This window comes from Pygocentrus nattereri, chromosome 14, assembly GCF_015220715.1.
Source record: "Pygocentrus nattereri isolate fPygNat1 chromosome 14, fPygNat1.pri, whole genome shotgun sequence".
In the NCBI taxonomy this organism is placed as follows: domain Eukaryota; kingdom Metazoa; phylum Chordata; class Actinopteri; order Characiformes; family Serrasalmidae; genus Pygocentrus; species Pygocentrus nattereri.
The window spans coordinates 22450746-22466927 of record NC_051224.1 but is presented as its reverse complement, the minus strand read 5'-3'; the positions used below and the strand labels follow the sequence as shown (position 1 = coordinate 22466927).

The following is a 16182-nucleotide window of genomic DNA, read 5'->3' as shown; positions in this document are numbered from 1 at the left end:
CTAACACTTTGTTAAGGTATGGTGCATTGTGGGATAGCATCTCACGTTTGCGGTCCTCCCAGTCTGCTCTCAGCCGGGCAGGGAATTTGGCCCACATGGGCAGCTCCTGCTTGGTGGAGGTCACACATTTAGAGCTGTTCACATGGCAGACGCTGTCTTCTGGACAACAGTGCACTTTATCTGCACAGCACACAGCCTGTGGAGGAAACATATATTAAGTTGGGCCAAAACTAGAAACTTCAGAAAACAGTCGGCATCACACACTTATTGTCCATCTACTGCACACAGAACACTCTCAGAAATAAAGGTACTAAACTGTCACTGGGTCAGTTCCCCTCTTGTCATAATCATAATCCACTGAAATCATATCTTCTAAGCTGTACTGACTCCATACACCCGGCCTCGTCTCCAGGCTTTTTATTTTCTGTTCTAAAACATTCGGCTATGAAAAAGTACCAATACAAACTTTTCACTGGGAAAAGCTCTTTCATTGGTTGTTGCCTGAACCACCCATTGAGTTTCACCACTCACACAACAGGGCTCTTGAACATTCTGAGTTAAAATCAAATGTGTGAAAACATCAGAGAGCCTCGGATTACTCTACACTGTTAGAAATAAAGGTTCAGTGCAGCTACATTTTCCTTCATCAAGGTACAAACAATGTAAATGTTCCCTCAAAGGTACAGCAGTGGTTTTAATGTCCAAATGTGAAACTTAAATAAGTTTTTCCAGGTGAAAAGTTCGTATTTGTACCTTTTCATTCCCGAATGTTTTAAAACAGAACAGTAAAATAAAAAGGCTGGAGACGAGACGAGGTATGTATAGTCAGTACTAGAACATTTTTAGAAAATATCAGTTCAGTGGATTACGGTACAGTTATGTTCCCCTACTAAAGGTACTGAGATAGGGTACCACCTCAGTGATAAGACACTGTTTTCTACCTTTTTTCTGAGAGTGTAGAGCTCGACTGCAAGGCTAATGAATGACTAGTTTCTCCTCTCATACTGAGATCATCCATGCTGTTGCTCATTTCCGATCAAGTTCCCAACCTGGAAAATTGCTTCAGATGTGAAAATTTGCCAGAAGTGGCAAATCATGCATTAAACCCTTGTGTGGCGTTGATGTGTTTGTTACTCAGTGGTCTGGTGGACCCACCACTTTACTGTATTACTAAATCATTACAGCCATAATAATTTATGTAAAAAGTGTAGGGTCTCCTTTAGCAGCTGTAGCTAGTCAGCAGCCTGTCCATGTTGTCCACCCTCACACACACACACACACACACACACACACACACACACACACACACACACACACACACACACACACACACACACACACAAATATACAAACACATACACACACAGAGACACGCACACTAACAGCAGGCCATGTAGGAGGAGAACAGAGTAAAGGACACTTTTACTCCCTGCAGGTTCAGCCCAGCGCTACATATGTAATATAAATGTATAGGGGGGTGAACAGAGTGAAGGGTACTTTATATGTTCTTCACAGAAAATGGGCAAAAATCAAGGAATCTGAGGTCGAAATATTTATAAAGCCCATAATTTTTTATTCTGGTGAATACTGAATGCAGGTGGCAGCTCAAAGTGCTCTACAAAGAGGTGATAAAGCTTAACAGCAAGAAATTATGAGTACTAATTTAAGATCATATAAGAAAATGATAGATCAGATTAAAAATATAAACAGCAAGAGATGCAGAATTTTAACTGAACACTAATTAAGAGATAATGGTTGTTTCTGCAGCTCAGCTGCTGTATATGGATTGCATGTGCTACGGACTGAACGGTACAGTCTGAAAAACAATTATGAGTAAAGTTGTTCTGCCTCAGTCTGACACCTACCCTGGGCATGGGGCAACAGCCCCACCCTCCGTCTGCAGTCGCACAGCACGAAGTCTGCACTGGGCACTCTGACACACCATCAGCACACCTAACAGCCCGGACAGGTTCTGCTGAGAGAGAGAAAAGAGAGAGAGAGAAAAGAGAGAGAAAAGAGAGAGAGAGAGAAGAGAGAGAGAGAGAGAGAGAGAGAGAGAGAGAGAGAGAGAAAGAGAGAGAGAGAGAAGAGAGAGAGAGAGAGAGAAGAGAGAGAGAGAGAAGAGAGAGAGAGAGAAGAGAGAGAGAGAGAGAGAGAGAGAGAAAAGAGAGAGAGAGAGAAAAGAGAGAGAAAAGAGAGAGAGAGAGAAAAGAGAGAGAGAAAAGAGAGAGAGAAAAGAGAGAGAGAGAAGAGAGAGAGAGAGAGAGAGAGAGAGAGAGAGAGAGAGAGAGAGAGATTCAGTAAACAAACTCACAAAACTCTTGGCTATGGAGTTGGTGTTGAGGGACCAGGTGAGGTTATCTGTGACATGGACACTGAGGAACTTGGTGCTCCTGACGATTTCCACAGCAGAGCCAGTGATGTTCAGTGGGGGGTGGCCACCTCGCACTTTTCGGAAGTCAACAACCATCTCCTTAGTCTACATTCAGAGACAGGTAGTTGGCTCCGCACCAGTCCGTTAGCTGCTGCACCTCCTTTCTGTATGCTGACTCATCGTTCTTTCTGATCATACCCACCACAGTCGTGTCATCAGCGAACTTGATGATGTGGTTTGAGCTGTACTTTGCAGTACAGTCGTGAGTCAGTAGAGTGAACAGTAGTGGACTGAGCACACAGCCCTGAGGGGCACCGGTGCTCAGTGTGGTGGTGCTGGAGATGTTATTTCCTATCCTGACTAAATGAGGTCTCTCAGATAGGAAATCCAGGATCCAGTCACAGAGGGAAGTGTTCCGACCCAGCAGGGTCAGTTTTCCAATCATCTGCTAAGGAATGATGGTGTTGAATGCTGAACTGAAGTCTATGAACAGCATTCTGACGTAGGTGTCTATATTGTCTTGGGAGACAATTGTATTGGGAGAGAGCCAGGTGGAGTGTGGTGGACATGGCGTTGTCTGTTGAGGGATTGGGGCGACATGCAAATTGCAGTGGGTCCAGTGAAGGAGGAAGCTGCTCTTTAATGTGTTTCATGACAAGCCTCTCGAACCACTTCATGATGATGGGAGTGAGTGCAACGGGACGGTAGTCACTGAGGCAGGACACTGGAGACTTCTTCAGCATGGGGATGATGATGGTGGACTTGAAGCACGTTGAAACGACTGTCGTGCTCAGAGATAGATGTTGAATATGTCCGTGAGAACATCAGACAGCACTCTGCCTGGTATGTTGTCGGATCCTGGTGCTTTTCATGGGTTGACTCAAGAGAGTTCTCTGCACATCAGCAGTGGACAGACACAGTACCTGTTCACTTGGAGAAGGTGTGGTTTTCCTCACCATCGTGCCGTTCTGTGCCTCAAACTGAGCACAGAAGTTGTTAAGCATGTATGGAAGGGAGGCATCACTCTCACAAGCAGGTGGAGGTGACTTGTGCCGTGTGTCAGCAGTGTTTTAAAAATGAGCATGGATTTTCTTTGAGAAGGCATGCTTAGCCTCTTTGATGGACTGGGAGAGCTTTGCTCTTGCCACCCTGAGGCTTGCTTTGTCCCTTGACTTAAAAGCCTTGTCGCGGGTTCTCAACAACATGTGCACCTCTGCAGTCATCCATGGCTTCTGGTTGGGGTGATTTGTGACGGGTTTGGAGACAGTAACATCATCAGTGCACTTGCTGATGTAGCCAGTCAGTCCATCTGGGTTTGTGTTCTGGAGGTTGCTGATAGCGCTGTACAGCTCGTTCAGTGCGGCATTAGCATTAGCACTATGAGCTATATACACCTCTATTATATACAGCGAACTTAGCTCTCTAGGCAAATAAAATGGCCTGGCTCTGACAATCGCAAACTCCACCAGCTGTGAGCAGTGACTAGAGACTAGCGCTGCGTTTTCACACCATTCAGTGTTGATGTAAATACACAGGCCTCCACCTCAAGTCTTACCGCACAGCTCAGCATCTCTGTCCACACAGAAGCACAACAGCCATCGAGCTGTACAGCTAAGTGGAGCCTGTCATCCACGTTTCCGTAAAAACAAAAACACAGCAGTCTCTGAACTCATGCTGGGTAGCCCGCTGAATCCGGAGGTAGTCCAATTTATTCTCCAAGGAACAAACGTTAGAGAGAAGGAGCAATGGAATGGCTGGTTGTGTGTTGCTTTCAGCCAGCAGGCTCACACAGCGCCAGGAATTGTAGCAAGCCTAACTCACGCGGCTCTTCCCGCAGTTCATTTGGAAGCAGAGCTTGTGGCTGATTTCTCAGCTGTAGCAGGCTCTGCCGATGGTAGACGCTGGTGCTTAGTTGAGTATGGTTATCAGGTGAGTAGTGGTGGTTAGAATCGTTTTGTGAATGTATCGTTTTGTGAATGTATCATCCTGTATGTTTACTGCCTGGTATGTTTATTGTTTTGTGTATTTATTTTTATGTCTTTATTGTATATTCTGCACTGTTTCACATGTATTCGCACTCTATGGGGTCCTGTATAATGTGATGCTGCTTTGTGCTGCCACAAGATTTGACTTGAATAATTCAAAGTATACACAGAATATTTCATAGTGTTTACTGAAAAGTGCTGAAAGTGCAGTTTATTGTAGGTTAAATATTTTCCTTTCAGTCTTTGAATACTAGAGTGGAGAAACACTGTATTACGACTTACAAATGTAAGGATGTGTTATGTGTCATGTGTCTGTTTTCCTCACCTTTCTTTTTGATGCAGGAGGTGCTGTCCACAGTGCACTCATGATCGTTTGGACAGCAGTGTTTTCCATCCGTGCAGATGATGCCCTGGAAACAGAAAATCCATTAAAATCAGCCATTCTGCCTGCATCAGCCTTTCAGGCTGCAGGACCACTTCCTAAATCAGTGTGTTTAAACCTTACACAACCTATTCTGCAAACTTTCTGCACATCTTAATTCACAGTTCCTTTATATTCAATTACAAATTAAAAGAAACAGTCCGGAAAGTCTCCAGTTGTAAAGTCTGAGAACTTAATAAACTCTACGAAATAATTTGAGAGTGTATTCAATTTTCTGGATCTCTGAATTACTTGTTACTTTCTACTGTGTCTATGTATATTTGTATTTATTCTTAAGTTATATATGTATAAGTTATATAAAAAAACATGCTTGCTACTGAGATAACATACTTGTGTGACAGGACAGCAGCTGTATCTATCAAACAGCTTCAGACAGGAGAACTCCGCTGGGCAGGAAGTATTATCCGGGCAGATGATGTTATCCTTGCTGGCCACAGAAGAGCTGATCATTCTGAATGACTGAGAGAATATAAGACTTCATCAAGCTCAATACTTAGTGAGTAGTTCTAAAGCTGCACTATGTAGATTTTGGGGACTTGGAGACCCCTCTGGTGGAAATATGTAATTGGGTATGAAAGAAAATTTTGCAACATGGGCTGTGCTTTGGACCCCCAGCCATTAGGGTGTACTTTGTGTACTTCTGGTGCCGGTCCCAAGCCCGGATAAATGGTGAGGGTTGCGTCAGGAAGGGCATCCGACATAAAACTTGTGCCAAAACTATCATGCGGATCACAAATATGATTGCCATACCGGATCGGTCGAGGCCCAGGTTAACAACGCCTCCGGTGCTGTTGACCAGCAGGGTGCCAGTGGAAATTGGACTACTGTAGGTCGAAGACCATCAAAGAGGAGAGGAGGAAGGCGGGTTAGAAGGCAGCGAGAGAGAAGGAAAGGCAGGAGTGTGGAGGTTAGAGTAGAGACTCTGAACATAGGGACAATGACTGGTAAAGGCAGAGAGCTTGCAGACATGATGGAGAGAAGAAAGGTAGATATTCTGTGTGTCCAGGAGAAAGGAAGCAAGGCCAGGAACATTGGAGGTGGATTCAAACTGTTCTATCATGGTGTAGAGAGGAAGAGAAATGGAGTAGGGATAATCCTAAAGGAACAGCTTGTGAAAAGTGTTCTGGATGTAAAGAGAGTGTCAGACAGGATCATGAGTCTGAAGTTGGAGGTTGATGGTGTAATTTTGAATGTTGTCAGTTCATATGCACCACAGGTTGGTTGTCAGTTAGAGGAGAAAGAGGAATTTTGGAGTAAGATGGATGAAGTGGTAGATGGTGTCCCTAGAGAGGAGAGATTACTGATTGGTGCAGACTTCAATGGACATGTTGGTGAAGGGAACAGAGGGGATGATGAGGTGCTGGGTATGTATGGTGTGAAAGACAGAATTGCAGAAGGTCAGATGGTTGTAGATTTTGCAAAGAGAATGGAAATGGCTGTGGTGAACACGTATTTTCAGAAGAGAGAAGAACACAGGGTGACATACAAGAGTGGAGGGAGGTGCACACAGGTGGATTATATCCTTAGCAGGAGATGCCACCTAAAGGAGATTGGAGATTGTAAAGTGGTGCCAGGGGAAAGTGTAGCAAGGCAGCATAGGGTGGTTGTCTGTAGAATGACATTAGAAACAAAGAAGAGGAAGAGAGAGAAGACAGAGCCAAAGATTAGATGGTGGAAGCTGAAGGAGGAGGATGGTTGCAGGCAGTTCAGGGAAATATTGCAACAGGCCCTTGGGGGCAGTGAGGAGCTACCTAAGGACTGGGAAACTACAGCTAAGGAGGTGAGAGAAACTGGCAAAAATGTGTTGGGTGTTTCGTCTGGTCAGAGGAAAGAAGACAAGGAAAGTTGGTGGTGGAATGAGGAAGTCCAGGAGAGTATTCAGAAGAAGAAGGCAGCTAAGAAAAAGTGGGACAACCAGAGAGATAAAGGAAGTAGGCAGGAGTACTGTGAGGCTAGTCGCATAGCAAAAAGAATGGTGGCAAAGGCAAAGGCTCAGGCCTATGATGAGCTGTATGAGAGGCTGGACAGTAAAGAAGGAGTAAAGGACTTGTATCATTTGTCTAAACAGAGAGATAGAGCTGGAAAGGATGTACAGCAGGTTAGGCTGATAAAGGATAGAGAGGGAAATGTACTAGTGAGTGAACAGAGAGTGTTGAGTAGATGGAAGGAGTACTTTGAAGAACTAATGAATGAGGAAAACGAGAGAGAGAAGAGGACAACGGGGGAGAGATAGTGGATCAGGAAGTGCAGAGAAATAGTAAGGTGGAAGTGAGGGCAGCTTTAAAAAGGATGAAGAATGGAAAGGCAGTTGGTCCAGATGACATACCTGTGGAGGTATGGAGATGTTTAGGAGAGAAGGCAGTGATGTGTGACAGAAGGATAGCAGCAAGAGTGAAAGGGAAGGTTTACAGGACAGTAGTGCGTCCTGCTATGATGTATGGTTTGGAGACTGTGGCTCTGTCTAAAAGACAGGAGGCTGAGCTGGAGGTGGCGGAGATGAAGATGTTGAGATTTTCGTTGTGAGTGACAAGGATGGACAAGATTAGAAATGAGCAGATCAGAGGGACAGTGAAGGTGGAGCAGTTTGGAGATAAAGCCAGAGAGGCCAGGTTGAGATGGTTTGGACATGTGTTGAGGAGGAATAGTGGATATATTGGTCAAAGAATGTTGGAGATGGAGCTGCCGGGTAGAAGGAGAAGAGGTAGACCTCAGAGAAGGTTTATGGATGTAGTGATGGTGGACATGGAGATGGTTGGCAGATGATGCGGCGACCCCTAAAGGGAGCAGCCGAAAGAAGAAGAAGGGTTGTGCTTTGGACCCCTTCCCTGAGCGGATGAATCTAATGATTGAAAGAGCATGCAAAGAGAACTCTAAACTTGGTGACGGATGCATCGTCCAAGGTTGTGAGCAAATAGTTAACTAATGTCATCACATCTTCATCAGTATAGTGTTGATGCTGAGATCACTTGAGACCTAAACATTGGGCCAGACCTTCTCTTTGAGCATGTGCATGTGATGTGAATATGTAAAGATGTACAACATGGTGTGAAAAAAACCCATCAGACACCGCTGACGTTTAAATGATTATTTTAGGCTTTACAGGGTGACTCACAGCAGTGTATTTTTATTCTCCTCACTCAGGAATGACACTTCTTTCAACGCTCATTAAAAATAGTGCTGTTTTAAGACTGTTGAGTCAATTGAATTTATTAGGTTCTATAAAACTAATATGCAAGAGTCCTCATACAGACCCTCAAGTTTCAAGTGATAGTTCAGCTAAAAATCTAATTTACCTTTGTCTCAAATGCAGTTCATTAGCTAAGACATGTTGGCATCTAAAGTTTGCTTATTTGGTTTTTAATTGTAGCTATAGGGCTAATGTAGTTTATATCTTACCAGCTAGCATGGTGCTAGCTGCATGCCTAAAGCTGCAGTCACATTGAACTCTTGCCTCACTTTTTTTGCTAGGGTGGAGCCTAGTATGGACGATCCTGATGTAATGGAGGGAGGGAAAGTACAGTTTGTCGAAATGAACAGCCAACTGCTATATAAGCGATCACGACTCTTCGCTGAGTGACAGCAGGGCTCATCACCCAGAATGTGTTTGAGCCGTAAAAAGGGCATGCTCACTTCTTTGGTTTATTTGTGTTCATTCTTTGAACTCTGCTTTTAGACTTTTAACTGATCTTTGACACTGTAGCCTCGTTCTCCTGCAGCCATGTTCAGCCTTTTCTTTTGAAATCTCTTCGAGCACGGAGGGTTTTGATAAGTCTCTTTAATTTTGCATCACTGCAGATCAGATACATGTTGGATTTCAGTAGCACATATGAAAGCGTCTCAAATTGTAATTGAAAATGTCAGATTCAATGTGTTTTTGCTGTTCACACAGACACATCTGTGTCACATATGAAGAAAAAAATCAGATTTGGGCCACTTTTACCTGCTCTGTGTGAAGAAAGCCTTCGTGTCAGTTAGTATACTTTTTCTCTGTCGTAATGTGACACAGCCAAACATCAGAAGGCATTTAGAGGTGACAAAAGTCCCTACACAATTATGGACATGTAAGAATTTGGTCTTTTGAATGATGTGGATTGTGCTTAATGTGATATGAAATAAGCTAAAACAGGTCCATTTTGTTCTCAGGCTGACCTTGAGATGGAAAGGAGTGAGAACTAACTAACTGCTTTGTTAACAGATAACAAGATTACACAACTGCATTTCTGAACTATATCAAACAGTGCAGCAAAAAGCGAAAACAGCCAAAAAGGAAGAGAAAGAAGAAACAGTGTAGATTGAGTTAATGCTGCAGTAGATCACGTGGTTTGATTTCGGTGGTCTTACTTTAGCGAGGTCAGTCTTTTTGGCAGATATCCTCTCAGTCCAGGGCAGAGAGTGAGTCGAGTTTGTACACTTGGATTGTGGTGTTTGGCACAACATCCCCTCAGGACAGCAGTGTAGGTGGTCCTCACAACACTCTCCCTGCACACATTTGTGAGTGATCTCAACCTGTGATGATGTCTCAATAGCATTTTTATTGCTTTATAATTTTTAATTATAACCTGCTTATAAGAACAGTCATATGCATAAGTTTGAGCACCTCTGGTCAGTCAAATTATATGTTTCTTTTTCTTTTCAATGTGAAAATAAGTTAACATATTCTCTATTATTATTAATAAATTACGTTCATGCTAAGTGGAGTTGATACAATATGTGTAGATTCAAGGTAGGTGGACCTAATAAAGTGTATAAAAACATCATTTATAATATGCAGGTCTCATCTTGCCTATCCTTCATATAAATCAAGCTAATATATAAACACTTATGAGGTTTATTTTAGTAATGCATGCAAAATCCAATGATCAAGAATAAGATGATATATCTGAAAAAGCTTTATAAAGCCTGTTTGTAGGTGAACATATAACTGTGACTATAAGAACTGTAAGTATAGCTGCGCTATATAAAACATTACATTTTATAGTAGATATTCCAGCTATTTTCTGTAATTTTACAGACAAACTACTGTAATTCCTATTTACAGAACAATGCAGAACTATAGTTTACCATCTTGGTTGTAAATATGTCTCGCTATGTGCTGATGACCTAGTATGGCCTAAACATACAAACAAAATGCAGACTTGCTTTGATCTGCTTTAAGCTTTTCTCACCGGCGGGAAACTTTTCCAAAAGTAGAATAATTTCCTGCAAAATGTCAATGTTTGAATTTTTACGAGTCTGAAGTCTCTTCTCATTCACCAGCTTCTTGTTCCAATTTTCCCGTTCCACCTTAAATGGTGCCTGAGGCGCCAGAATATAACTGCTGCACCATTTAAGGTGGAACAAGAAGATTCAAATGAGAAGCTCACTTTAGTTTCATAACTTTTTAGTGTTTGACAGTTTATTTTTGCAGATTAAACTTATCAGGAAACCAGCTAGAGTGATTAGAAATGCTACTAAGTCCAAATTATCAATGTTCATCTTAAATCTCTCTCTTTGCCTTTTTGTTAGCTACCAGCTAGGCGAGACTGTTGTCTGTGTTGCTATGGTGACCAGCAGTCTGCAGTGATCATCAGGGTTAAAGGGTGAATTAGCAGTTCTACATTAACTCCAGCGTTTAAGGCCATTTACTGTTAAACTGAGTTGAACGATCAGCAGAGCTTTACTTTACTGTAAAGGAGGATTATTTTATTTTTACCTACATATCTAATTCAGCTGTGGAGCCACAACAGGGCAGTAAATGATCTACATGTTGCCATCCCCTGATCTAAGGAATACAGTAGATGACATCAGGTTTTCTGCTGTAATTGTTCACCTATTACTGATTGTGCATAACTCCTCCCATTTAAAATAATATTATTTTACAGTTTACAGATAATCATAAGGGAAAAAAGCCCATCACAAGCCAGAAGAAGCCAAGTGTGGTCTATCACACTTTCTTGATAATTCACTTTCCCTACATTTTGAATTGCAAAGCAAGTCAACGTGTAAGTAGTAGCATAGGGAGGAAAGCCTTATCAGCTCCTGTGAACATGCGTGGATGAGTGCAGTAAGGACAGGTAATTACAACATATCTGATCCTTAGCCAAGCTTATCTGACCACAATTTACTATGTCCCTTTGTGTCCACTCTACTACGGCTGTGCATTTCATGAATATATGACCACTTATCTGAGCTACTCCCTACTACATGGTGAGCAAAAGTAGCTTGAGTCCATCTGAGCGGCACCAAGTCTATGTTTATAGCATTGTAATATGCTGCTATTCATATTACTGTCACTAAAATGTCCTGCACTTGCAGTCTGTTAAAGGTATAATCCTCCAACTTCTCAAACGTCCAGCATAATTTAAAGGTTAAGATGTAGACGCTACAACCCGTTTCTCATCATCACTACTGTAACAAAAATCAGAGTCTCTACACAATATGTATTATATATATATATATAAATATATAAATTTTTTTTGCTTTATTTTGGCATTAAAGTTCAGTGAAAAGGGCTTCATCTGTAAAGTGTTAATATTATACTCCTCTTTTCTCAACTTAAAATGCTGTATTTTGACTCCTTGAGGTCAGCTGGTGGGCCTTGGGGGGTAGATATAAGCCATATGAAAATGTTTTGGTATATATGTTCATTAAGTTGGATGATTATCTACACGTACATCAGTCCACATCCCCCACAGAGCACACAGCTGTCTCCATTTTAATGCACAGTTATTGTTTAATGTATAAATGCATTACATCTTAAAAGAAAAATAAAACACAATATGTGTGTTTTACTTATTCCAATATGTCAAACTAAAATGAACAGAAATTGTGCAGAAAAATGCCATAATTTGAGTTTGAGTGAGTTAAATTTCACTCATAAAATGATTAAAATGTGTCTTGGCTGGGGGTGTTTTACTTTTGCATGCAACTGGGTGTGAACTGTACTTTAGGGAAGAGAACCTGACCCCTAGGTTACTTCTTCTTTCTGACAGTGCTATCTTTTTTGCTTTAGACAGATGCTATCACTCTAGATATATATTCAAAATATATAGCAATATATTCTATATATATAAAACAGTATACATAATTTCCAAAGGTGCCTATGCTATGATGATCATCCTGTGGTCGACTGACCTGATGGAAGGGGCAGCAGTTGTACTCTCCAGAGGACTGGACCTGGCAGCATGTCTGCTGGTCCCCACACAGCTGCTGACTGGGACACTTTGAGCCGACCACCAGGTTCAGCAAGGCCAAGGCTAACGTTAACCTCAGCATCTGCGCAAAGATGAAGTTGAGCAGAGGATGTTAAAGAAATATGCAAATGAGTTGAGTTTTTTGTTTGTTTTTAAATAGCATTGTGAAAATTCCCTTTTCAGGACAGTTCAAACTGCATCAGCCTGCCTTCCCTTATTTTGGGAGATTCACTTCCTCAAAGTTCTCGAATCACATGGATTTCAGTGTCGCCATTGTCCACCATCACTTTACTCCCTCTTAAAACACTTCTGCACTGCACTTTCACTTCAGCTATGCCCAACCACACTCTTTTAAATGTGGAAAAAAACAGCTTTCATATCTCTTTACACAGGAGTGGTGTGATGGCGTCTGGAACACAGAGGTCATTCTGATAAAAAGCTGATTCTCCTTGGCTTTGTGCCAAGCCTGCACACAATTATGAGGAAGATATGTTCCTCCAGCAACCAGGAACTGGTCTTTTTTGCCAGTTCCGACTTATTATAACCCAGAAAAATTAAATATTATACTGTAAATATGAAGTATCATGATCAGCTCTATATCACGTGCATAGAAGCCAAATACAGACATACAGTGTTTATCCCAAGACATCTTACAAGGCAGAGAGAACAAAACATCACATTTCATGGAGCACAATCTGACTGGTGTTATAAACAATTCTGACTGGTTCAGTTCCATCTATTTCTATAGAAGCCACCATTGATTACTATCACATTTGAGTCTTCTGCGGACAGTCAGAAACACAGCAGAGTAGTATACATTTAAAAACAATGGGTCTTCAAAGGTTCCTTAGTAAAGACAATGGTTTTATATAGCACCATCTGCATGCTTAAGTGGCTCTTTGCATGGTGAAATGGTTCTTCAAATTGATGGAGAATGTGTTGCATATGATTCTCTATAGCATCAAAAAGCGGTTTTCTATTGTTACAAGCTTGACATCATAAAAAATAGCAGAACCCTTTTTAATGCAATACAGAAACATATCGCTGCTGTTGGGACAAAACCTTGTATCTCCATTCGTGGCATTTTTTTAGCTTTTGACATAATTTGAGAATATCTGTTGTTCTTTACATTGTCTATAACTTTCATGATGAACAGATCAAAAGAAATGACCAAAAATGACATAGAAAAAAGTCTTGGTCCATTGATTTACATGGAAAGTCAAGGTTTTTTCCTTCTCCTGTAAAGTTGTAAATTTGGGGATACAAGGTTTGTTCCGACAACAGCAATTTGCAACACATTCTTCTTCAATCGGAAGAAAAATTTTACCATGCAAATAACAATTTAAGCATAGAAATGGTTCTCTGAGTGTTCATTGTTCCATATGGAAGCAATGTCTTCACTAAAGAACCCTATAAGGAACCATCTTTGTTAAGGGTGTAACACTATTGCCAGCTCTGTGAAGGTAGCAGTGTTTTTGAGGGCTTGTAGAATTTTTTAAGACATTCAGAAATGTATAGGAATCAAAGCTGTCACCGATATGAAGATTAAAAAAAAGAGTTTACCATTTCTTATGCAATTGCATTGTTTATGCAGTGTCTATCCAATAATACATTGGTAGAGAGAGAGAAGAACAGAGACAGTGTGTAAGTGAGCTCATGCATCTCTGGATTACTGTCATGGAAAAAAAACATACTTTATTTTTAATGTAAGTCAATGGAATCAGACTTTTTTTCCAAGTAATTCTGGGTCATTTCTTTTGGTCCATTCATCATGACTTTTGCATGCAATGTAAAGAACAACAGGCATTTTCGAATTATAGCAAAAACTGAAGAATTACAAAAACTGAGATACAAGGTTTTGTTCTAACAACAGTATAATATATATATATATATATATATATTACATGTATAATATTGCTGTCATCACCACCCTTTTGCAAAACAACCTATTCAAAGCCTCAAAACTACTCAGCGATATAACTAACCTTGTCAGTTCACTTACTTTTAAATGCATGAGAAAAGTGGGTCTCCAGGAGCTCTTCTAGGCAAAATGACAAGCAATCTCCCTCAGAAGCTCCTGGTATCCTTTAAAGAAATGCACGTATTTAATATTAATTTATTTTAAGATTTTTTTTATAGTGCAGTATGTGGTGAAAAGCATATTGTCCTTCAAACCACTGTTCAGGTTAAGAGGAACTGCTACTGTTCTCACAAACACTATCAGTGGGTGCTAAACTCAGAAAGCATGAAGTTAAAGCCAAACCGAGGGCCAAAAACCGAAAATAAGTAAGCACAGAGCACAAATACAGTTTTTGGATGATAAATGAAGCGTGTGAATCAGTGAGCCGGTCAAAAGTAAATCTGCATAGTAACAGGTGATGCAGTATGTTAATGTGGTAGCTTTTAAACTTTTTAGGAAGCTGTAAATTGAGACAAATTTTGCTAACTAACAATATAAACAGCATAAATCCAGCGTTAGAACGATGAATGAGGCGTGTAGCTCGGGCTAGTGCGCTAACTGAAGGAGTAAAAACTGAGTTTGTTTAGTAACAGATGATGCGGATGAAGCCTTAATGTGCTCATCAATAAGCTTTTTGGAAGTCTGTAAGTGTTACTTGAAGACACCGCTGGAATTCGACTACAAAACGGGGGAAACAGGATGATCCTCCTACCTCTCCTCTCTCCTCCGTGGACGCTGCAGAATACAAAACAGAAAGCGCGGTTATTGCAGCCCGTATCTTCCTAAGCCCCGCCCTCTGCACTGGACGTACGCTGATTGGCCCGCACAGATGTCAGTCAAGCAGATGAAGAGGCGGGTCCTGGCTGTGGTGCAGGACGCTAAACTGTACACACTTATTTTTCAAATGCGACTATTTTTATTTTTCATTTCTACGTACATTTTTGGAGAAAAGTAACAACCACATGTGTTTTATTTCCTTTTTATTTCTCTTCGTTTGTTGACATAGGTTTAATTTCATTCTCTAGGTTCTGCCGGGCTGCTTAGAACCTCTCACTGAGGATCTTTAGTTTTAGCATTCGCATTTAGCATTTTATTTTAGACCAAAAGGATCCGAAACAGAGAATAACAAAGCCACACTTCAGCTTCTCAGCTCATAAAGGCACAGGTTCCACTTCAGTCCTGTAGAGAACTCAGCATACAAGCTTTTTTGGTACAGGGAGCTCGGTGCTTTTTATTTTTAGTGTTTAAGTGGATTTTAACACACAAATGTTCTAGATATGTAGAATGTTTTTGAAGGAGCTGTACAGCAAAGCGCTCCTGAAGATGTAGGAGGTGAAGCAGCTCATATTCAAATTGGATCATATTTAAAATAGAACAGCCATGCCAACAGTTCCAAAGGTCCACAGGTGTAGATGACCATCTTTCTCCCTAAAGCAGAACTCCACCAAAACTATAAGTAGACGGTTGAGATGTGAACAGAGTCGCTCAGAGTGGTTTGCTGTGAAATGCTTCAATCTAGAGAAAGTTACAGAGTCAGAACTGTTCACATTGATGGTGATAGGAACCAGGCGTCCACCTCTGAAAGCTCCCTTACAGAGAGTTACTACATGAAATGGTTATGATTCACTGCCTGATGACACTGTTTTATGATAGTTTGGAGAAGATTTTGGACTAAAATGAATATATAATGATCCATTCGTGGTGGAGGGATACATGCAGGGTCTTGTGAGGCAAAATAGCCCCCATTAAAAACCTATAGTTTCCACTATTTTCAACATTCCATACAAAATTTAGAGGACACGTGCAAGTTCACTCAAACACTGAGTTATGAAATAATTATACTTTACAGTCAAATCCTAAGTTTCTGACTGGACATACAGTGCACTATTTTGGTGTAGAACCCAGTTTGAGATATATGCCCATTTTGAATTTGATGCCAGAAACTTGTTTCAAAAAAGTTGGGACAGGGGCATGTTTACCCTCGTCTTTTTCCTTTTTTTCTTTTTTACTTTTAACAACACTCTGCTGCTTCATAATATGCCAAGTGTTTTCAGTGGTAACAGGTCTGGACTGCAGCCAAACCAGTTTAGCACCTGGACTCTTTTACTACAGAGCCATGCTGTTGTAATACGCGCAAAATGCGGTTTGGCATAGTCTTGCTGAAATAATCAAGGCCTTCCCTGAAAAAGACGTCATCTGGATGACAGCATATGTTGCTCCAAAACCTGTAAATATCATTCAGCATTAAT

The 16182-nt window shown here is 41.1% G+C and overlaps 1 protein-coding gene across 4 annotated transcripts in view; it reads right to left on the bottom strand.

Annotated features, from left to right (window-relative positions):
• The window catches only part of grna (granulin a), a 37485-nt gene extending 22811 nt beyond the window's left edge, over positions 1-14674 (bottom strand). For 3 of the 4 annotated variants that reach the window (XM_037544860.1, XM_037544864.1, XM_037544862.1), the window contains exons 1-8: positions 14646-14674; positions 13976-14058; positions 11915-12055; positions 9143-9280; positions 5132-5260; positions 4685-4769; positions 1866-1975; positions 46-196 (exon numbers count right to left, since the gene is read on the bottom strand). In XM_037544860.1, coding sequence (XP_037400757.1) covers positions 46-196; positions 1866-1975; positions 4685-4769; positions 5132-5260; positions 9143-9280; positions 11915-12055; positions 13976-13987 — 766 coding nt within the window. In that variant the 5' untranslated portion in view covers positions 13988-14058; positions 14646-14674. The remainder of the gene's footprint in view (positions 1-45; positions 197-1865; positions 1976-4684; positions 4770-5131; positions 5261-9142; positions 9281-11914; positions 12056-13975; positions 14059-14645) is intronic. The other variant, XM_037544861.1, reaches the window with a different exon arrangement.
• Between the last annotated feature and the right edge of the window lie 1508 nt (positions 14675-16182).